Source organism: Oncorhynchus keta, chromosome 11 (genome assembly GCF_023373465.1).
Source record: "Oncorhynchus keta strain PuntledgeMale-10-30-2019 chromosome 11, Oket_V2, whole genome shotgun sequence".
Taxonomy (NCBI): Eukaryota; Metazoa; Chordata; class Actinopteri; order Salmoniformes; family Salmonidae; genus Oncorhynchus; species Oncorhynchus keta.
In genome coordinates, this window is record NC_068431.1 from 21,481,154 (window position 1) to 21,504,405 (window position 23,252).

Sequence of the window (23,252 nt, forward strand, 5' to 3'; positions counted from 1 at the left end):
AACATACAGTAGGTGTCTATGTCCTGATGGGACCTAATCAAAACGTCTTTGTTTAGGGAAAAATATAGGCCGGTCCGGACCAAAAATCAATGTCCGTGGAAGGTGAAGTCAAGGCTGGTACGGATCACATCAAAAAATACCAAAAAAAGACATTCAAAAGACGTCGCCTGACATTAAATGCTTAGTGGGATATCTCTCTAAAAACGTTCGCCTCCATAACATCCCGTTGTGCTTCAACAGTACAGCTGAACCTACAAAGATTAGTGAAGTCTGGGGCCTGTTCATTCCCGGTGGAGAGATTGCACTCTCATTCTGACTCGTGTTTCTGCTCCATCAAATAAGAGTAGAACTCATGGGAGGCTAGCTACACAGTCACTACCCTTACAGTCAATAACTATACATTCACTAGCTACACAGTCACTACCCTTACAGTCAATAACTATACATTCACTAGCTACACAGTCACTACCCTTACAGTCAATAACTATACATTCACTAGCTACACAGTCACTACCCTTACAGTCAATAACTATACATTCACTAGCTACACAGTCACTACCCTTACAGTCAATAACTATACATTCACTAGCTACACAGTCACTACCCTTACAGTCAATAACTATACATTCACTAGCTACACAGTCACTACCCTTACAGTCAATAACTATACATTCACTAGCTACACAGTCACTACCCTTACAGTCAATAACTATACATTCACTAGCTACACAGTCACTACCCTTACAGTCAATAACTATACATTCACTAGCTACACAGTCACTACCCTTACAGTCAATAACTATTCAGTTACTAGCTATACAGTTACTAACTATACAGTCCCTAGCTATATAGTTACTAACTATACAGTTACTAGCTATACAGTTACTAACTATACAGTCCCTAGCTATACAGTTACTAACTATACAGTCCCTAGCTATACAGTTACTAACTATACAGTCCCTAGCTATATACAGTTACTAACTATACAGTCCCTAGCTATACAGTTACTAACTATACAGTCCCTAGCTATACAGTTACTAACTATACAGTCACTAGCTATATACAGTTACTAACTATACAGTCCCTAGCTATACAGTTGCTAACTATACAGTCACTAGCTATATACAGTCATGTGAAATCACTGGTTCATGCTTGTCATTCTCTAATCTCCCAATGCATTCCCTTTTCTTGTATCGGGCATATTTAGGTGATGTAATCTTCTCTCTCCTACACACACACACACACACACACACACACACACACACACACACACACACACACACACACACACACACACACACACACACACCAGTGGAGGTTGGTGGGAGGAGCTATAGGAGGACGGGCTCATTGTAATGGCTGGAATGGAATTGATTGAACGGAGTCAAACATGGTTTGATACCGCTTGATACCATTGCATTTATTCCATTCCAGCCATTACAATGAGCCCGTCCTCCTATAGCTCCTCCCACCAGCCTCCACTGACACACACACACACTTACTTTTAACTCCAGCACAAGTTGGGCCCACATCAGGGTGGGAGGGAGGGAGGGGGAGTGCTGCATGAAGTCTGTACCCTCCCCTTTTACTCCCTCCTCCTGCTTATTCCCCTAATACAGAGATGAACCTACTCACAAGGCTGGTGGTTTAAAGCAGAGCTGCACAGCATACAGAACACACACAATAAAGCAATTCTCATGACATTACTTTAGAGGTGTGTGGATGAAATCCACACAAACAAACAGACACATACACACACTTATATAAACATACACACATGGGGACTGGATTACACTACTGGACTGCTCCCTCAGCAGGACTCTTCAAAAGGTTTGTTTGATATGTCTACCTCCTCAAATTTTCCATAACCTCCTCAGTATGAAAGTTGACAACTTGATTTTGACAACTTGACAACTTGATTTTGAAGTGTATAATTTTGGCATCTCTCTTTTTGAACAGAACCACAGAGCCTAGGAATAATAGCTCTTGTCCTCTGTGGAAGTGAGAGAATCTGACTGTGTCGAGACTGAAAGACCTCTGTGGAGTTAATTGACTTGGCTGCTTAGGAATCTATTTTCCAACACAGTCCTCCTTGAAAACTATTTTAACTGTACTGGGAAACAGTTATAGAGCACCTTCTAAAACTCCCCCCTTCTAAGACCTCTCTGTGGTATCAGAGAAAGATCAATCCCTCCCTCATCACCTCCTCTCAGTAGCCCAGGCAGAAGAAACGGGGAGAGAAGGAGAAGAGGAAAGAACAGTAGAGCCGCCGCCATCGTCCATTAAACATATGCACCGCTCCATTTCCTCTAAGCTGAGGGTGTCTGTTGCTAGTGGGGACATGGATGCCGCTCCTACCACCGTGTCGGCAGCCGGGGATGCCACGTGCGACGAGACGGTGTGTGAGGCACTGGGTCGCTTCGAGGTCACGCTGGCGGCGGCGGTGCGCGAGGTGCACGTGGACGTGAGTGCCTTCAAGCGGGGCGTGGAGCGGCGGGTGGACGAGGCATGTCAAGCCCAAGGGCCCCTGGCCGAGGCGGTGCAACGGCTGACGCAGGAGAACCTGCAGCTCCGGAGTCAGCTGGAGGCGCTGGCCCGCCTGGTGGAGGGTCTGACAGGGAAAGGGGTGGACAGGAGCGCCCTGGAGGACAGGGACAGTAGGGGACAGATCCCCATGACTTCGTCCCAGGGGATGGTGAACAGGAGCCACGGGAGTCCCTCCACCATGGTCCCCAATGGACCGTCAGAGTCTGGTTCTTCTGGTCTTGGTTCTGGGTCTTCTGGTTCTGGAGCCTCTAGTTCCACATCAGCCCATCTCTCCAGCAGAGAGCCCATGGAGGACAACATGGTTAATGTGAGTATTGCCTTGTTACTGGAGAAGATATTGTCCCATTTAGTATCGTGTGTGTGTGTGTGTGTGTGTGTGTGTGTGTGTGTGTGTGTGTGTGTGTGTGTGTGTGTGTGTGTGTGTGTGTGTGTGTGTGTGTGTGTGTGTGTGTGTGTGTGTGTGTGTGTGTGTGTGTGTGTGTGTGTGTGTGAGAAAGAGAGATTGAGACAGTGCTAAGTTGTAAATCTGTTGTCTCTCTCAGTGGGGAAAGTGCTGTGTTGCCCCTGGTCATTCATTTTAAAGCTCCTGGCTTAGTGTAGTACTAATAAATTCAATGGTGTGAAGCTGTGTGTATCTACAGTAGGCAGTAATGGGACAAGGGCAAGCTGCCCATCCTCCACCCGAATGACCTTCTTTAAACATGGCACTTTTTGCATTTGGACACACTCCAAAAAACGAATTCAAGCGTCTATGTGTACACCACAGGAGGTTGCTGTGGGGACGACGGCTCATAATAATGGCTGGAACAGAGTGAGTGGAATGGCATCCAACACATGGAAACCACGTGTTGGATGTATTTGATACCATTCCACTTATTCCACTCCAGCCATTACCACGAGCCCATCCTTCCTGTTAGGGGCGGCAGGTAGCCTAGTGGTTAGAGCATCGGACTAGTAACCAAAAAGTTGCAAGATCAAATCCCAGAGCTGACAAGGTAAAAATCTGTCGTTATTCCCCAGAACAAGGCAGTTAACCCACTGTTCCTATGCTGTCATTGGAAATAAGAATTTCTTGTTATTAACTGACTTGCCTAGTTAAATAAAGGTAAAAATATATATATTATAATATTAGGGTGCCACCAACCTTCTGTGGTATACACACACACACCAGAAAATACAAGTAGTGGAATGTATTTGGAAATACACTTGGAAAGTAAAGGTATGTATTTGAGAATACCCAAATACACTCCCAAACATTTAACCCAAGTGGTTTCGGTGTTTGAAATAATGTATTTGAAATAAAAATAAGTATTTCAATATACTTTCAAATAGTAGGCTATTTATAGGAAATTATTTGAAAATAGTTTCACATACACTGTACATCAAATAGAACTAGTTGATTCGGGCCACATCATTTGAAAATTCTCAAATACACAGATTATAAGTATTTAAATAAAAAAATAACACACATACACATGTTTGCAGACACCCAAATTCTACACATACAATGTAACATCTCTGCTGGTGGTTCCTTCAGTGGGACCATGAGCATGACATCCAGAGGACCTCCTACTGTCTGCCTGTCTGTCTGTGTGTCATTAGGTACCTCCCGTTGAAAGAAGATACTGTACTTGTACACACATGAATGCTCCCACAGTTTTATTATTTATTCAGACTGTGTAAGGGTATCTATTTTTCTTTCGTGGCTATTTTTAAGTGTACTTTTTGTACCCTGTAGTGCACCTTGAACTAACTGGATGCTTGTACACTACTTCTAATCTCTCATTGAATCCAAAGATTTAAATCTGTCTGTGTGTTTTTCGGTTAAGCCAAGAGGCCAGTCAGTGCTATCTGCTCCTCCATTCCCCTCTCTCCGCTCCTTCCGTCCTCGCAAAAGGGCACATGTATTTTTGGCAGGGAAGGTCTGATTGATGGCTCTGATCCTGGACATTTGGGTTGGAGCTTTTTGGGACTGCTCTGTACCCCCCTGGTCCAGCAGCTCCGTGTGGAGCTTTAAACCTCCCATCAACTTTTAAAACAGGCCTCATTTTTTAAATCCAACGCCAAGCTAGTTTGAGTCCTCAGCTGTGTGTGTGTTTCACCTGAAAGTATAATTTCCAGTCTTGGTTCAGGACAGATTTTAATAGCACCACAAAGTCCTAGCTAACATAACTTCCCATAACTGCAACTCTGGATGTATAGAAACAGAGAGAGAGGAGAGAAAGGCTGGAATAGGAGACAGACATAGCAGCAACCCTCTCCACCCTTCCCAGCACCTTCATAGGTGCGTATTTTGGGTGAACATTTTTAAACTCAAAGCACAGATAGGACACATGGAAATTAATTTCCTTAGGCATTAATCATGCAAACACATTTTATTGTGACATTGCATCAAGTGAGAATCAAACCTATAATCATCTGTTGTCTCTCCATGGAATTAGTCCACTACACCACCAGGATGGAGCTGGCATGCAACGTTTTTTAAACATACAAATCTGTTCATTTTAGTCTATTCAAACAGACCCCATTTCAAAGGAAACAAACACTCATTAAGATCAGGTGTGGCCAATTAGCGGGCACACCTGAACACATTTACGATGGAGGATATTGAGAGTTTTGTTGAGGGTGAGAATGGAATGTACAGTTAAAGTTGGAGGTTTACATACACTTAGGTTGGAGTCATTAAAACTTGTTTTTCAACCACTTCACAAATATCTTGTTAACAAACTATAGTTTTGGCAAGTCGGTTAGGACATCTACTTTGTGCATGACACAAGTCATTTTTCCAACAATATTTTACAGACAGATTATTACACTTATAATTCACTGTATCACAATTCCAGTGGGTCAGAAGTTTACATAAACTAAATTGACAGTTCCTTTAAACAGCTTGGAAAATTATGTCATGGCTTTAGAAGCTTCTGATAGGCTAATTAACATTATTTGAGTCAATTGGAGGTGTACCTGTGGATGTATGTCAAGGCCTACCTTCAAACTCAGAGCCTCTTTGCTTGACATCATGGGAAAATCAAATCACCAGTCTAACAGAGGAATTCAAGTGTGCAAAAACCAGGCTCCAGATGACACTGAATGAATCTCAAGACCCAGTGGTGAGCAACAACGCGCCGACCTTGGCAACTGGGCGCAAATGGAGGCCAGGAAAAGCAGTCCAGGAGGCAACAGCAGCCCTCAGACATGCTGACATTGTGGGTCATGTTCAGCATGGGAGAGGAGGCCTTGGGCTAACTAGCCGTGCTGCTTGGAGTAAGGCCACTGCACCAGAGCGGCGGAAGATGGTAGTGCAGGAAGTACGCCATCAGGAGGAGGCTGCAAGGTGGGCCAAGGCAGTCTCTCTTGCCAAATAGGGACAGTGGACTCGATGGGACAGTGTGGAGAAGAGGAAGATCAGCTGGAAGGATCTGTGGGCCATGGAAGCGAGGCGGTTGAGCTTTTCCATCAGAGCAACATATGACATCCTTCCAACACCAGTTAATCTTCACCAATGGTATGGTGAAGATCCGGACTGTGCCCTCTGTTCCATGCCAGCCAACCTCAGGCACATTCTCACAGGGTGTAAAACAAGCCTCACCCAAGGACGCTACACTTGGCGTCACAACCAAGTCCTTAAAAACCTTGCGTCCGCCAAGGAGGACAAGCGTGCTGCCACCAACTCCCAACCACCCACAGCAGCATCACACTCCTTACGGACAAACTTTGTCCGCGAAGGGGCTAAACCACCGAAGAGCGGCTCTACACCATTAGAGCGAGACCAGCTGCGCTTGGCCCGCGACTGGAAAATGCTAGCTGACATTGGCCGGCAACTTGTGTTTCCTCCGGAGATCGCAACCACCACCCTAAGACCTGACATGGTGCTCTGGTCCCGTTCACTCAATAAGGTCTTCATCATTGAGCTCACAGTACCCTGGGAAAACTCAGTAGATGAGGCTTATGAGCGAAAACATCTGCGCTATGCTGATCTAGCTGCCGAAGCACGGCATCATGGCTGGAACACAGAAGTCCGACCAGTGGAGGTGGGCTGCAGAGGTTTTGTGGCAACATCTACAACCAGACTGCTTAGAGACCTGGGAATTAAGGGCCAGAGCCAGCGTTCGGCAATCACAGCTGTATCAGAGGCGGCAGAAGGCAGCAGTCAGTGGCTCTGGATGAAGAGGAAAGACCCCAGCTGGGCCCCGAAGTGAGAGGGCCAGGAGGTATGCGGTCAACAATGCTTGACTCAGGGAGGAGGACGCTCCTGCCATGCATAGTCCCATGGGATGTTGGCTATCAACAACAAGGCAACTCCTATGACTAATTGGGAATGGGACGCAAGCGTAGGATTGATCACCCTGTCGCTGGCCGCCTTTGGGGAGGGTGTATAGTGTGAAAGGCCGAAACACCCTAGGAACCAAAGGTACACTACTGACGATGCGCTCCCCAAATTTCACCACGCTCACTGTTCATTAACTCTTGGAAGTGCTTGCAAAGGATAGTAACATCTCATCCTGTGTTCTTGGAATCAAACTCAGAGCCTCTTTGCTTGACATCATGGGAAAATCAAAAGAAATCAGCCAAGCCAATAAATAATTGTAGACCTCCACAAGTCTGGTTCATCCTTGGGAGCAATTTCCAAATGCCTGAATATACCATGTTCATCTGTACAAACAATAATACGCAAGTATAAACACCATGGGGCCACGCAGCAGTCATACCGCTCAGGAAGGAGACGCGTTCTGTCTCCTAAAGATGAACGTACTTTGGTGCGAAAAGTGCAAATCAATACCAGAACAACAGCAAAGGACCCTGTGAAGATGCTGGGGGAAACAGGTACAAAAGTATCTATATCCACAGTAATACGAGTCATATTGACATATCCTGAAAGGCCGCTCAGCAAGGAAGAAGCCACTGCTCCAAAACCGCCATTAAAAAAAAGCAAGACTACGGTTTGCAACTGCACATGCGGACAAAAATTGTATTTTTTGGAGGAATGTCCTCTGGTCTGATGAAACCAAAATAGAACTGTTTTGCCATAATGACCATTGTTATGTTTGGAGGGAAAAGGGGGATGCTTGCAAGCTGAATAACATGATGTGGGGGTGCTTTGCTGAGGAGAGACTGGTGCACTTCACAAAATAGATGGCATCATGCGGTAGGAAAATGATGTGGATATATTGAAGCAACATCAAGACATCAGTTAAAGCTTGGTCGCAAATGGGTCTTCCAAATGGACAATGACCCCAAGCATACTTCCAAAGTTGTGGCAAAATTGCTTAAGGACAACAAAGTCAAGGTATTGGAGTGGCCATCACAAATCCCTGACCTCAATCCTATTGAAGATTTGTGGGCAGAACTGAAAAAGTATGTGTGAGCAAGGAGGCCTACAAACCTGACTCAGTTACACCAGCTCTGTCAGAAGGAATGGGCCAAAATTTACCCAACTTATTGTGGGAGGCTTGTGGAAGGCTACCCAAAACATTTGACCCAAGTTAAACCATTTAAAGGCAATGCTACCAAATACTAATTGAGTAAATACTATTATTCTGACATTTCACATTCTTAAAATAAAGTGAATATCCTAACTGACCTAAAACAGGGATTTTTTTTACTGGGATTAAATGTCAGGAATTGTGAAAAACTGGGTTCAAATGTATTTGGCTTATGTGTATGTAAACTTCTGACTTCAACTGTATTTGAGAAAATTCCAAATATCAAACCAGTAGGAGATGTTTGCTAGAACACTACCAACATTTAAATTAAAAGTAACTATGTTTTTAAAAGTAACCACCAAACTTCTAGGAAACGTTCTGTTTTTTTTTGGTCAAGTTCCTTAAAGGGATACTTCGAGAGTTTAGAAGAGAGCCCCTTTATCTTGTTCCCCAGAGTCAGATGAATTCGTGGATACAATTTGTGTGTCTTTGTGTCCAATATGTAGTAAGTTAGAGGTACTGTAGTTTAGAAAGCCAATGCTAACTGGCGTTAGCGCAATGACTGGAAGTCTATGGGTATCTGCTAGTTCCAGTCATTGCGCTAACACTTGTTAGCAATTGCGCTAGTGCTAGTTTGCAACTTCCTTCAAACTGCACAAAGAGACATAAAAATGGTATCCATAAGCATCTGACTCTGGGGAAGTTAATAAAGGGCTTCACTGCCAAAATCATGAAGTATCCCTTTAAATGTGCTGGGAAAGTTCCAAAACCAAGCAACTTTGTGGGAAAGTTGTGGGAAGGTTGTATGCAAAATAACCATAGGACAACCACGCTCTCACCATGCTCTAAGAAACATGGTTCTCAGAATGTTATGTGCTAGCTGAAAGGCTATGTTGGGTTGTTGCTGGTTACAGGTCAGGATTTTTTGTGTTTCATATCAACTGCTCTTGGAGAATGAGAAGGGTTTGGTTGTTGGATCGATGACAAGATTAGTGGTTGGTAGGATTATGATAGGTGGTAGGTGATAGTCTGACACGGATTGTTGTTATTCTTATTTGACTTCCACCCCTAACGTATCTGAACACACATACACATACACACTTGAATTTGTATTTGGATCTACATTGAAATAAAGGGTTAGGCTTACAAGTGGTACACACACACATTTATCTTGGGGCAGCAAGTACCAGGTGGAGGCCCTTAAGGAACTATTCAGGGTCTCCATATCTCTTCACTTCAGCGCAGCACATGAGGGAGTGCTTCATCCAACCAATCCCAGTCCTGAGCTGAGCCTCCTGACGGGACGGAAAGTAGAATTCCGTCTCCCTGTCAATATCCCCCTGAGCAGGATTGCCAGCTGTTCCCCTCTCGAAACACACACCCTGCCAACATTCCACAGCGCTGATGTCACCTGGCTGTTCCCCCATCAACCCTGACTACGTCAGAAATGCGTTCCTACGGATTAGCTGGTCAAAATTAGGCTTCGTGAAAAGTGCAATACTGTTAATATGTGTTAGTGCAGGTTTTCAGTGAATTTATGTAAATCACAAAGCTCATCTGCAGAAAAATTATCAGCAACAAAAGAGGGATCAAATTAAGATCTTACATCCGTACGTGTGTATATCCTTTGTAACCATAGTCTTGTAATCCTGAGATTCAGCAAGTCTTGGAGGACAATGGAAATAAATAAAAATAATCTTTATAGTTAAAAGTAGATCTAAATTACATCTTAAAATGTGTGTGTGTGTACCCTGTAACCCTAACCCTGTATTTCCTGCAAATGTGTGTCTGACTGTGTTTGTTTGACTCTGTGTGTTTGTATCTGTATGTGTGTTTGCGTGTTTCTGAGGAAAAAGGGAGAGATCGACTAAAAGTCAAATAGATTCAGAAAGCGAGTGAGCGGGAACATTTTTTAAATGGAGATGCAGACCGGGTGAGACAGATAGAGAGCAACAATGATACAGTAGGTATGTGAGCCGTGCACACAGATCATCTATACTGCTAATCCCTAGTCTCTAGTGTCCCTAGCCTCTGCTATGACTTGACCAGGCTCTCATCGTGGCTCTATCGCTGGCAGTTGCAGCCATGGGGGATAGCGGGTGCGACTGCCAATCTAGAAGGCTCTGAAGTATTGAGTTCTGGCACTGAATGATAGCATTGGAACAGTTTGGCTGTCCCACTACTAACTCCCTGATCTCAAAAGGCCCTGTTTGGGGCTATATTAGGATGTAAGAGGAGTGGGGGACATTGGGGTGACTGATTACAAATCCAAAATAGCTCCAGGACTTAAGGCTTGTCTCTCCACACCTCTCAGTTAGACCCACTCGCCAGGCCCCAGTGCCACTAAAGACTACAGTCACAATTGGGATTTATGGAGACCCATAGATGAATAGGAATAATACCATCCCAGACCAAATGTCCAATGTTGTTATTGTCGGGGGGGGGGCTCTGTTTTTTCGTTCTTGGGGGTTAAAGAAGACCTAAAGCTGTACTTTTGTTTGTATCCACAAGGTGGACCATGTTTTCAATTTGCTCATCTGGCCATTTAAGGCAATGCTAGATTCGAAGGCTATGTTCCTGGTGCCATTTTGGGCCTGTAGCAAATTCCGGTTTGTTGTCCCCCATTATGAAATCGGGAAGTCACACACCATATCTCGGACAACACTGGCCAGATTTTGACATAACTTGAGTGAGTGATATATCTTGCCATAGAGATCCAACATTTACAAAATGACACTGATTACTATAGCCCAAGGCGGGAGCAAGAGGGATAACTGGGACCAAAGTCTGTCTTCTCCAGCAGGTGACATTTTATTTGGCAAATGACATGGAGTACAGGGAGTAGATTAGCTAAAGAGACTGCAGGGCTCGACAATCAGGGCTGCTTGCTGGCCCGGGCAACATCTGCCGAGTTCACTGGGCCAGTTAATAAAGCTTTCATTCACACTTGTTATCAACCAGCATTGCCTCTCTGTCTCGAGTGAGCCCCGCCTCAGTCCTGGATACGTCCTGGATACTCCCACCAGACTAGTCTAAGCAGAGGCGGGAAGCCCATCAACGCACTCAAAAGTCCTTCACCTGCTTTTCACAGCAATGTCAATAAAAAAAGTAACCACGGGAAGCGTGTTGGCCATTCGTATGCATTAGCAAAAATCATAATAACATTTCTTAACAGGGCCATGAGCCGTGCCCACATCATTTATTGTTCCTGATTTAACTTACATTTGTTTTAGAGTTTATTTATTGTGTATTCTTTTAGATTGTGCCTATTGTGTAGTAGTGGGGCTGTAGTTAAGTGTGTTCTGTTTCTCTTTTATTTAGGGTCACAAAGGTGTTGACAAAACGGAAGACAGAAATGTTGCTGCTGTGTTGGAGAATGGACATCACAAAGAGCAAGGTTTAAACACATCAGTGTTGGGGTCAATTCAGTTGAAAATTCTAAGTTACTATTCAAGATTTTAGAAAAAAAATTATATTAGGGAATTGAATTGAAACTGAATTGACACACACACACACACCTCTTTTCTCATGCATGTCTGCTACCTCCCATTCAGTCAGTGGTCAGGAGGCAGAGGAGCACAAGCCTCATCTCCCCGTCAGTGCCATGACCAGGACTTGTCCCGAGTCACCAACTGGCCCCAGACGAGCCTCAGTGGAGCTCAAGTCTCCTGGTCATTTATTAGCAGGTGTCACCTCACCCAAAGCCAGACCAGATTTTTTGTTTAAATCTGGTGAGTAAAATAACTGTAATATAATATAGCTAGCTATATGTTACATATTTGTTTACTTACCTTGTAAGCAGGCTATTGATATTTTTGTAATCCTCATATTGTATGTACACTCCTAACAAATCAGACGACTCATCATTCGGCGAGCCACATCTTCCCTGCACTGCCATAACCAAAACCGACTCCCCGGCTGGCCCCAAACCGCCAGCCCAATCTCCTGCTTTGGCCAGGAAATCTCCTGCTTCAACACCAAAGTCTCCTACCTACCCAATTGCTGACGTCACCACTCCCAAAACAGCACTTGATGCTCTGTTTAGTCCTGGTGAGTTGAACATGGATTGGACTCTCTACCCTTACCCTTGGATTTTGTGCAAAAGTATAGTAATTTTGGGGTGAACTGTCCCCCTAAGATGTGTTTTGAAAAATCAACCTTTATTATTAATAAATGAAGGAACATATCCATGGCTGACGTTTTTGACTTGTCTTGGTTGTTTCAGCACCAGCATTGAAGAGAGAGACCCCTGTATCAATGCATACATTTACCCTTCCAGACCTATCACAAGGATCAGGTACATCATATTTTTTGCTTTCAGTGGGCCTAGATTGTAACATGTAGTCATTTCTGCCAGATTGGGAATCTGTGTCTGTCATCTACTCTCATTGACACCTGGCCAGGTTCAAATAGTACTTGTTTTCTTTCAAATACAAATACTTGTTGATTAAGCCGGCCTGGAATGTCAAATGTACAATGTTTCCATTGGTTTCATTGCAGCAGTCAAGCTCAATCAAGTGCAGCTAAAGTATTTGATAGAAAACGAATACTGTTTGAACTCAGGTCTGGTTGACACAATCCATCTGACTGGAAATCACCCTCTAGTTCAAATCACACCTTGCATACAAGCTAAACTTTACCAGCAAACATTTTCTCCTCTTCTGTCTATTCTCACCCAATCAGAGAGTTTTTCTGGACAACAAATGCAAGTGAGGTCACCAGTCAGCAGTCATGCAGTGCAGAAGGAGAACATCTCTGTATCTCTGGCCCCACCTCATATCCCTGTCAGTGCCATGAGCAGAACTAGTCCAGAGTTATCAACTGCACCTGCCCCAAATCAGTCCCCTGCCCCCCATCATGGGCTCCTGCTGCCCCAACTCAGTCCCATGCCACCCCAACTTGGGCTCCTGCGACCCCAATTTGGTCTCCTTCTGCCACAACTCAGCCCCCTGCCACCCCAACTCAATCTTCTGCAACACCAACTCAGGCTCCTGCAGCCCCTCCATCTCCGTCCCCTGCATCCAAAACACCTAGTCAACCAGTATTTGAGGATACCACACCCAAAGCATCGGGAGAATTTCCTTTCAAACGTGGTGAACGTGGTAAGGGACACAAGGACTCTCTCCCTACTTTCTCTTTCCTCTTTTCCATTTCCGACTTTGTTCTTTCACATTTCTTTGTCTGACCTCCAGTTCTATTTCAGTTTTTTTTCCCTTCTTTCTTTCTTTTACAGTAGCACCTGCAGTTAAGACAGTGAGCCCGAGTCTAACGCGTAGCATGAGCTTCCCAGCAACCACAGGTAAAACTAGGAACTGGGCCCGAATTTGCAAAATATTCTTAAGAATAATGTTCTTCTTAATTGTCATTTTTTCCTTAACTATGAACTCATGAAAAGTTGCTATTCCTTAATAAGGTGCTTTGCTTGAAATTTTCAGTATTGATTATTTTAAACCCAAGAACATCTCAGTAATAAATATGCTAGCATTTTTAGATTGCTAGCTAGACCGGTTGTCTAGCAACAATCATCTTAAGAAGATAGTTAAGAAGTTCATTAGAAGATATTTGAGAGGTTTGTGAGAAAAATAATGAATTCTTAAGTAATGTTATTTTGCACTTACAAACTGTCTTATGAACTTCCTATTTTTTGTTAAGAGGCTTGTTTTTGTGTAAAGTGTTTTGTGAATATTTTTTCATTGTGTATTTTGTTGTATGCCTTTGCCTCTCTTAGTCTTTTGTTCATTGTCAGGTTAACATGGTTCTCTCTTTCTGTCTCGCTCTCCTCCTCTCTGTCTGTCTCTTTCTCTCTCTCTGTGTGATGTGCAGAAAAACTCCTACCCCCCAGAAAAGTGCCACCCCCTGGCACAGACAGGTCAGTCCTTGACGAATTATAAAACATATCAAATGAGACACTATTCAAATACATGTAAATCACAACCATGTAAACCTGGCATTTTAGTATTTATTCAGAAGCTCAATGATGTACATTTTTACATAATCTTTAGGAGCCTGGACAAGTTTGGCAGTCCAAATAAATTTGGTGGTCCAAACCAGTTAGGTGGTCCGGACAGGCTTGGTGGGCTGGACAAGTTTGGGGGTGGTGGGGAGCGGAAACTGCAGAGGTCACAAACGCTGCCTCGCAACCTCGGGATGCAGAGCAAACGGTCTCTGTTTGAGGGTTTGGCCTCTGAGTGTGACAGGTACAAAAGGCACAGTCAGTCACCCTGACTTCACCCATTGTCTCTCTTGCCCGACTTAGCTCGCTATTACTCCCTATTGAGTAAATGCTGAACCCTAGGTTTTGAGACCATAACCCTACTCCTATCAACCCAGTACTTTGTTTTGAGTGTCAATAAAAGCCAACAGGCCCTTGTATCACATTTGTACATGTCCCTCAACCCTTTATTACATGTATATTATTACTATCATTGTGTGAGAAGTCAGACACAAACACTGTTGTCCAAAGTGACTTAAAGCATAGTGTGTGCATACATTTGTAATGTGTGTGGAAAGAATCCCTTTGGAAATTGAACTCATTACCTTGGTGTTTCTAGAATCATGTTCTTACCAAGTGAACTACACAGCCACAAACAATTGACCACCTCTATGTTCCACTCTGCAGGTCCAAGGCTGCAGGCTCCAAGCCCAAACTGCAGCGCTCCCAGAGTTTTAACAGCGCTAGCAGCATCAAGGCAATGCTCCTGGAGTGGTGCCGATCCAAAACGTTTAGCTACCAGGTGAGTCAAGCCCTAGTCCTTTGTGACAGACTGTTCACAATGTGATAAGTGTTAGCTAGCACACGTGAGATTTGTTTCTGGTTTCCAGCAATTTGTCCATCTCAGTTCTTCCCAGGGCTTTAGACAGCTTAAGAGGCTCCATATTAACATGCCATTAACTTTTGTTCATAATTGGAGTGTGTTATGTTAATGGAATATTTACCAGCAAATGTGGCCCTTAAAGTTAGTCAATATATAGGAATACTTACGTTTTTAACTGGTCTTCTATGGAATTAACACTGCATTTGGCTCCTACCATTTTCTCCTCCATCAGAACATAGACATCCAGAACTTCTCATCCAGCTGGTGTGATGGAATGGCATTTGCTGCCCTGGTCCACTCCTTCTTCCCCCTGGAGTTTGACTACAACACACTGAATCCTGCCAATCGCAAACACAACTTTGAAGTGGCCTTCACCACAGCAGAGTAAGTGTGTATGTGTGTGTTGGGGGGTAATACCTCAAGGAGGATATCCTGGGACAAGTCTGTGGCATACGGTGTTATAATATATATGTATTAGAAACCTTATCTTTAAATATTGTGGGCTAAAAAAAATGTTTCTCTTTTAGGGAGCAGGCTGACTGTGTGCGTCTCATAGAGGTAGAGGATATGATGGTGATGGGTAACAAACCAGACCCCATGTGTATCTTCACCTACGTCCAGTCCCTCTACAACCACCTCAAGAAGTTTGAGTGACACCCCTGTGCAGAGGCGATCACCCCTATCACCGGGCACACTGACACTTTGTCAGCGAGCCAAAGCACTACTCCCTATTTGTTCAACTCTCGATAACTGTATATAACGATTGTGCTTGTACAATTCTATTTGAATTTGTCTTGTCATGTAATAATGTGCTGTGCATATGGTTTGGGGCTCTTATTTTGCCTCGTTTAGAAAATAGAGGTAGTGAATTGGAGAAAAGATTGTAGTTTTACAAATATATTTTTTAACTCAGAGAGCCACCTGCTGGTTATGTTTTAGTGGTGTAATTAGAATTCAATGTAGATCATAAACTAAATGAAACAAGATTTCTAAAATAGTGTTTGTCATGCATGAAGCTAGCAAAACACCTGAAAGACAATTTAAAATTCAAGTTGTAAAGAAAGTGAAAATGAAAGAAGTGTAAATGCAAAGAAAGGTGGCAGGAACAACTTGTTAGTTGTACGCACTGTTCTTGAATCAGTTTGGCCTTCTGCTAATGCCATTGGACTCAAGGCATTTTTGAAGGACTGTCTTGCAGTGAGATCATGATATTTTCAGGTATGTTGATGTTTAAAAGATGTCTGGTTTTATGTAATAAAAAGTCCAGATTGTCAGTGTTACAAATAAATAGCTGTATCTACAAAATGTATTCAATGTCAATCAAATGTATTGGATTAGCTTTTATTTCAACTGTATTAAAATAATAGTGATGTACACTATTTGTTATCACTTTCTGAATATGTAGCTATGAATCTTGTTGAAATCCTCTCAAATAGTCATTGATACACACACACACCAAAATGTGAACAGAGGCAAGAGATGCCAAATAGGTACTAGAGTGAGTTGGTGACTAGTACTATTGTGTGTCGTGTGTAGATGGTGGTGGGAATTACATTGATCATTCCTATGTGCATATATTTATTTAACCTTTATTTAACTAGGCAAGTAAAAAAAAAATGAAATATCACATTTACATAAGTATTCAGATCCTTTGCTATACAGTAAGACTCGAAATTGAGCACATTTCCATTGATCATCCTTGAGATGTTTCTACAACTTGATTGGAGTCCACCTGTGGTAGATTCAATTGATTGGACATGATATGGAAAGGCACACACCTGTCTATGTAAGGTGTCACAGTTGACATGATGGCACCGGAGGGGATGGCTGCCGTCTTATCAACTCTTAACCAACTAGTTAACTAGTGATTATCATTGATTGTTTTTTATAAGATATGTTTAATGCTAGCTAGCAACTTACCTTGGCTTACTGCATTCGCGTAACAGGCGGTCTCCTTGTGGAGTGCAAAGAGAGAGAGGCAGGTCGTTATTGCGTTGGACTAGTTAACTGTAAGGTTGCAGGATTGGTTCCCCCGAGCTGACAAGGTGAAAATCTGTCGTTCTGCCCCTGAACAAGGCAGTTAACCCACCGTTCCTAGGCCGTCATTGAAAATAAGAATGTGTTCTTAACTGAATTGCCTAGTTAAATAAAGTTATTATTACTATTATTATTATTTTTTAAATCGACAAATCGGCACCCCAAAATACCGATTTTCCGATTGTTATGAAAACTTGAAATCGGCCCTAATTAAAATCGGCCATTCCTATTAATCTGTCGACCTCTAGTCCGTACTATGAGACACCGAAGACAGCACTACAGGGAGACAGGACGGACAGCTGATCGTCCTCGCAGTGGCAGATCACGTGTAACAACACCTGCACAGGATCGGTACATCCGAACATCACACCTGCGAGACAGGTACAGGATGGCAACAACAACTGCCCGAGTTACACCAGGAACGCACAATCCCTCCATCAGTGCTCAGACTGTCCGCAATAAGCTGAGAGAGGCTGGACTTGTAGGCCTGTTGTAAGGCAGGTCCTCACCAGACATCACCGGCAACAACATCGACTATGGGCACAAACACACCGTTGCTGGACCAGACAAGACTGGCAAAAGTTGCTCTTCACTGACGAGTCGCGGTTTTGTCTCACCAGGGGGATAGTCGAATTTGCGTTTATTGTCAAAGGAATGAGCGTTACACCGAGGCCTGTACTCTGGAGTGGGATCCAGAGTTACACCGATGGCCTGGGGCGGTGTGTCACAGCATCATCGGACTGAGCTTGTTGTCATTGCAGGCAATCTCAACGCTGTGCGTTACAGGGAAGACATCCTCCTCCCTCATGTGGTACCCTTCCTGCAGGCTCATCCTGACATGACCCTCCAGCATGACAATGCCACCAGCCATACTGCTAGTTCTGCTCGTGATTTCCTGCAAGACAGGAATGTCAGTGTTCTGCCATGGCCAGCGAAGAGCCCGGATCTCAATGCCATTGAGCATGTCTGGGACCTGTTGGATCGGAGGGTGAGGGCTAGGGCCATTTCCCCCAGAAATGTCCAGGAACATGCAGGTGTCTTGGTGGAAGACTGGGGTAACATCTCACAGCAAGAACTGGCAAATCTGGTGCAGTCCATGAGGAGGCGATGCAATGCAGTACTCAATGCAGCTGGTGGCCACACCAGATACAGACTTTTACTTTGATTTTGAGAGGACGTTTCTTTTTTTCCCTGAGTTGATGTGTCTTAATTATTTAATCAAACAGTGTGCTTAAAGCATCAGACTAACTTAGTGAATATAATTAATTTGATTAAAACACATAGGATATGTCAATATATGGATAATTTTTGTTTGTTTGTTAGGGACAGCCCTATTGCGTAGTGTCACAGATTTGACAGAACTGTAGCCTATAAGTTCTAATTATTGAAGTTTAAGCTATGAAGCTTGTAAGAATCTTTGATAGCCTAGTGGTGCTCATTTTGTCGAGCTGATCTGCGCGTGTTGGTAGTCGCAAAGTATGTGGAGGCCTACGGCAGCATTTGTAGTGGGGCGCATATCTTTGTGTTATTCTGTACAATGACAGTTGCTGATACATTTCATATACATTTTTGTACATTTGAACAGTAGTAGGACCAATCTACCTTGTTTTATTAAGACTCTAAAGCAATACTACGACAGTTGTGCCCCCTCATGGTTTTAAAATACCCTCTTTTTAGGCATGTCATCCTGGAGCTGAGCCAGGCTGTTACTCACGCCATGTTTATAGCTTATTTCTCGCTTTATACGTGGGGGCTCAGGTTGACAGGACTTAAGGGAAAGCGTGTTTATAACTTTGTGCTTAATCCTGCAATGGTCACCTCTCATTAAGCTAGCAATTTTGCATAGCTTGTTCACACAATATTCTAGGCAAGAGAGCTGCACCCTGTGAGCGATGAAAGTGAGGTGGCCTTGCCACACCTTGCCTACCAGCCTGGTCTCATAGCATAGACTTAACATAGTAAACATTAATCCGAGACACTCAAAATATGTATGATATGTTACGTTTGGTATGGTTATATAAGACAGCTGGTTACTTAAAGCAAAAAACAAAAGTAGGGTGGTTGGTTTGGGTGGGTGTATAACACGAAAGTCTAGAAACCCAAAGGTTGCGAGTTTGAATCTCATCACGGACAGATTAAGCATTTTAGCAACTACTTACTACTTTGCAACTACTTAGCATGTTAGCTAACCCTTCCCCTATCCATTTAACTTAACTCCTAAACTTAGCCCTAAACCCTAGCCTAGCTAACATTAACAACCTTGCTAGAATTTGTAAACAAATACGTTTTGCAAATTCAAAACATATAATACGAATTGTAATTCATACCAAATATGAAAATGGGTGATGGACATTCACAAATTAATACATGCCATAAGAACCGTAACATAACATACTCAATGGAGTGTAGCGGATTTACGTACCGAATAATACGAAATGCTCTGATACCAGGTTGAGCCTACTCAGGGTTAAAGCTGAAAGTCTCCCAAAGGCTAAAACCGGGAGGGTTCAGGTGGACAGACAATTCCTGGTTCGCGCCCGGGTATGGGCAAGGGGACGGTCTAAAGTTATACTGTTACATTGGTGCCTTGACCCGGATCAACAGCATCAATATAACAGCATAACTTTAAACCGTCCCCTCGCCCATAACCGGGCTCGAACCAGGAACCCTCTGCACACATCAACATCAGTCACCCACGAAGCATTGATACCCATCGCTCCACAAAAGCTGCGGCCCTTGCAGAGCAAGGGGAACTACTGCTTCGAGGTCTCAGAGCAAGTGACGTCACCGATTGAAACGCTATTTAGCGCGCACAGCTAACTAAGCGAGCCGTTTCACATCCATACATATGGACAGCTAGGACAAAGCCTCAGCACCGCAATACTGGTCGACCAAACCGTGTATCGCCCAGGTTGGTACACTGTCACAAGTAATTAAAACATGGACAAAAAAAATAACAAAAAAACAAGTGGGGGGACAGCAGAGCACCCAGATGGAGAAGTATACTTCTGCAATACCCCCTAACATAGAGCTCTTACCAAGCTAACTCTCTCTGGAAGGAACCAAGTAAAAGAAGAGGTGGAAGTAGTGCCGTGGCAGCTTCTTAACGGAGTCAGCCACAGCACTACCCGGTACATGGGACTAATCTGGAAATCCTTATTCGGAATGTATCCTGCCGCACAAAAGATACCATATGAAGTGATCCAATATAATAATGGTGCAGGAGGGGGGAGTGGGGAGTGGTGGAAAGATGGCAGAAGTGGATGAACAGGTCGAATCAAGCAGTGTGTTGAGCAAAGTTGATGAAGACGAATGTACTGAATGGACAGTAGTATCGAAAACTGGAACAAAAGTAGTATCAAAAACTGGAACAAAAAATAAATTGTCTAAAATTCTTGTTGGGATGCGTTTGTTGAGTAAGGATTTACATGTGAGAGACCCCTTTGAGATGTCGAAAATGGTGAAGTATGCGCTGGGAAAGTGGACTGTCAGAGTGACCAGGAGTGGTCTTATTTTGATTAATTGTATATCTGAAGAACATTAGAAGATTGCAGTGAGCTTCAAAAGAATACAGAAAACATAAGTTTTGAACTTCAGAGTAGAGCAACAGTCAAAGGAATCATGGGGTGAGGACGGATGTTCAGGTTGAATTCCTGAAGAGAATTCCTGGTGTGGTTGGTGCCCGGCATCTGACCCACTGGGTGAATGGAGAAAAATAAGAAAGTCTGTCAGTCCAGTTGTTTTTTTTGATAAAGAGCAAATACCTACACATGTGAAGCTTGGTTATGTAAGATACGCTGTAAGAGTTTTTGTTCCCAAACCATTGCATTGTGTAAGAAATGTAAAGGATTTGGCCATGTTTCAAGTGTGTGCAGACGGAAAGAGTATATTGAAGAACGGTGTGTTGAAGGATGACAGTGTTGTAATTGTGGTGGGGATCATGATCCAGAGTTCCTGGAGTGCCCTGTAAGGGTGAAGGAGATTGAGGTGGCAAAAGTGGTCAATCAAATCTCCTATGCTGAGGCTATTAAAATAATTGAGAAAACAAGTGATGCTAGTGAAGATAGGTAGTGGACGTACCACAGACTGTAGTAAATGTGGTGGCAGGTAGCCTAGTGGTTAGAGCACCTAGTGGTTGGAGAGCCTGGTTCCTCTCTAGGTTTCTTCCTAGTGTCATGACGTTGCCCTGTTGGTGAGGTTTATGACTCCCCTTTCCTCTCTCTGCTCTACAGATGTGACTGTTGGAAAGCCCTTTGTTAACACAGAGAGTCTGGTAACATCAAAAGGGTGGGGAACAGAACCATATTTCGGTAATCCAACCAGCTGAAAATATGCGTTGGTACTTAATGAATATGATGTCCGATCAGTTGTCGTCTGAGACATTATTACTGATGATAGGATGACAAACTGTATCTTGGAAAGTCTACACATTCTAGTTCTCAGATTCACATAGAATTGTTGTGCAATTTAAATGTTTAAATATTAAACTATTTGTGAAAAGATTAAATGTAATTTTAGCTCCTAAATGAGAGAATGGTTTTCATTAAGTAAAACCTTTGCTCACCCAAGTGAACAGACATTGGTTGCAAACTATGAAATATGCCCTTCTCTCCCACCACTACATAAGCCCCTTTACGACAATGTAATATTGTGTTCCCAAGGACGTGAGGACTGCTGTCCATACGCTCTTGCTGCTGGTGATTCTCTGATCCACCTCTACGCAGACGACACCATTCTGTATCCTTCTGGCCCCTCTTTCGACACTGTGTTAACTAACCTCCAGACGAGCACCAATGCCATATAATTCTCCTTCCGTGGCCTCCAACTGCTCTTAAATGCAAGTAAAAGTAAATGCATGCTATTCAATCGATCACTGCCCGCACCTGCCCGCCCATCCAGCATCACTACTCTGGACAGCTGACTTAGAATACGTGGACAACTACAAATACCTAGGTGTCTGGTTAGACTGTAAACTCTCCTTCCAGACTCACATTAAGCATCTCCAAACCAAAATTAAATATAGAATCAGTTTCCTATATCGCAACAAAGCATCCTTCACTCATGCTGCCAAACATACGCTCGTAAAACTGACCATCCTACCGATCCTCGACTTTGACGATGTCATCTATAAAATAGCCTCCAACACTTTACTCAACAAATTGGATGCAGTCTATCACAGTGCCATCCGTTTTGTCACCAAAGCCCCATACACTACCCACCACTGCGACCTGTATGCTCTCGTTGGCTGGCCCTCGCTTCATACTCATAACCCACTGGCTACAGGTTACCTACAAGTCTCTACTAGTAAAGCCCCGCCTTATCTCAGCTCACTGGTCACCATAGCAGCACCCACTCGTAGCGCGCTCCAGAAGGTATATCTCACTGTTAACCCCCAAAGCTAATCCCTCCTTTAGTCGCCTTTCCTTCCAGTCCTCTGCTGCCAATGACTGGAACGAACTGCAAAACTCACTGAAGCTGGAGACTCATATCTCCCTCACTAGCTTTAAGCACCAGCTGTCAGAGCAGCTCACAGATCACTGCACCTGTACATAGCCCATCTGTAAACAGCCCATCTATCTACCTCATCCCCATACTGTATTTATTTATCTTGCTCCTTTGCACCCCAGTATCTCTACTTGCACATTAATCTTCTGCACATCTACCATTCCAGTGTTTAATTGCTATATTGTATTTACTTCGCCACCATGGCTTATTTATTGCCTTACCTCCCTTATCTTACCTCATTTGCACTCACTATATATAGACTTTTTTGTTTTATTTTTTTCTACTGTTTTATTGACTGTATGTTTTGTTAATTCCATGTGTAACTCTGTGTTGTTGTATGTGTCAAATTGCTATGCTTTATCTTGGCCAAGTCACAGTTGCAAATGAGAACTTGTTCTCAACTAGCCTACCTGGTTAAATAAAGGTTAAATAAAAAATAAAAACTTGGTTCTGGCCTTTAGGGAGTTTTTCCTAGCCACCGAGCTTCTACACCTGCATTGCTTGCTGTTTGGGGTTTTAGGCTGGGTTTCTGTACAGCACTTTGAGATATCAGCTGATGTAAGAAGGGCTTTATAAATACATTTGATTTGAGCATTGGGCCAGTAACTGAAAAGTTGCTAGATCGAATCCCAGAGCTGACAAGGTAAAACATCTGTCATTCTGTCCCCTGAGCAAGGCAGTTAACCCACTGTTCCCCAGTAGGCCGTCATTAAAAATAAGAATGTGTTCTTAACTGACATGCCTACTTAAATAAATGTAAATAAATGTGTTTGATGCCAGGCAAAAGATGGATTTTGTGGCGTTCATTGCCACAGTTATAAACTGTATGGCAGAAATCTAAGAAACTGGATATTATTGTGGCTGCGGCAGAAAGGTTTTTGCGACTTGCAAGGGGCACTGGAGCTGGAAGACACAGACTCAGGTG

At 43.4% G+C, this 23,252-nt stretch overlaps 1 protein-coding gene across 1 annotated transcript; it reads left to right on the forward strand.

Moving 5' to 3' along the window:
- Nucleotides 1-1,616: 1,616 nt before the first annotated feature.
- Nucleotides 1,617-16,164, forward strand: LOC118389909 (smoothelin-like protein 2). Its single transcript, XM_052457512.1, has 13 exons — nucleotides 1,617-1,830; nucleotides 1,960-2,854; nucleotides 11,292-11,367; nucleotides 11,525-11,701; nucleotides 11,826-12,020; nucleotides 12,196-12,267; nucleotides 12,654-13,072; nucleotides 13,163-13,172; nucleotides 13,794-13,839; nucleotides 13,973-14,167; nucleotides 14,590-14,704; nucleotides 15,018-15,169; nucleotides 15,313-16,164. The coding sequence occupies exons 2-13, from the start codon at nucleotides 2,291-2,293 to the stop codon at nucleotides 15,437-15,439; spliced, it is 2,148 nt and encodes a 715-aa protein (XP_052313472.1). The 5' UTR covers nucleotides 1,617-1,830; nucleotides 1,960-2,290; the 3' UTR covers nucleotides 15,440-16,164.
- The last annotated feature ends 7,088 nt before the right edge of the window (nucleotides 16,165-23,252 follow it).

What these genes read in the sequence shown, in the direction of transcription:
- LOC118389909 (XM_052457512.1), top strand. Translation starts at nt 2,291, where the DNA reads ATGCACCGCTCCATTTCCTCTAAGCTGAGGGTGTCTGTTGCTAGTGGG. An exon ending in TGGACATCACAAAGAGCAAG is followed by an intron (nt 11,368 to 11,524) that starts GTTTAAACACAT and finishes CCTCCCATTCAG; the next exon opens with TCAGTGGTCAGGAGGCAGAG. An exon ending in AGACCTATCACAAGGATCAG is followed by an intron (nt 12,268 to 12,653) that starts GTACATCATATT and finishes TCACCCAATCAG; the next exon opens with AGAGTTTTTCTGGACAACAA.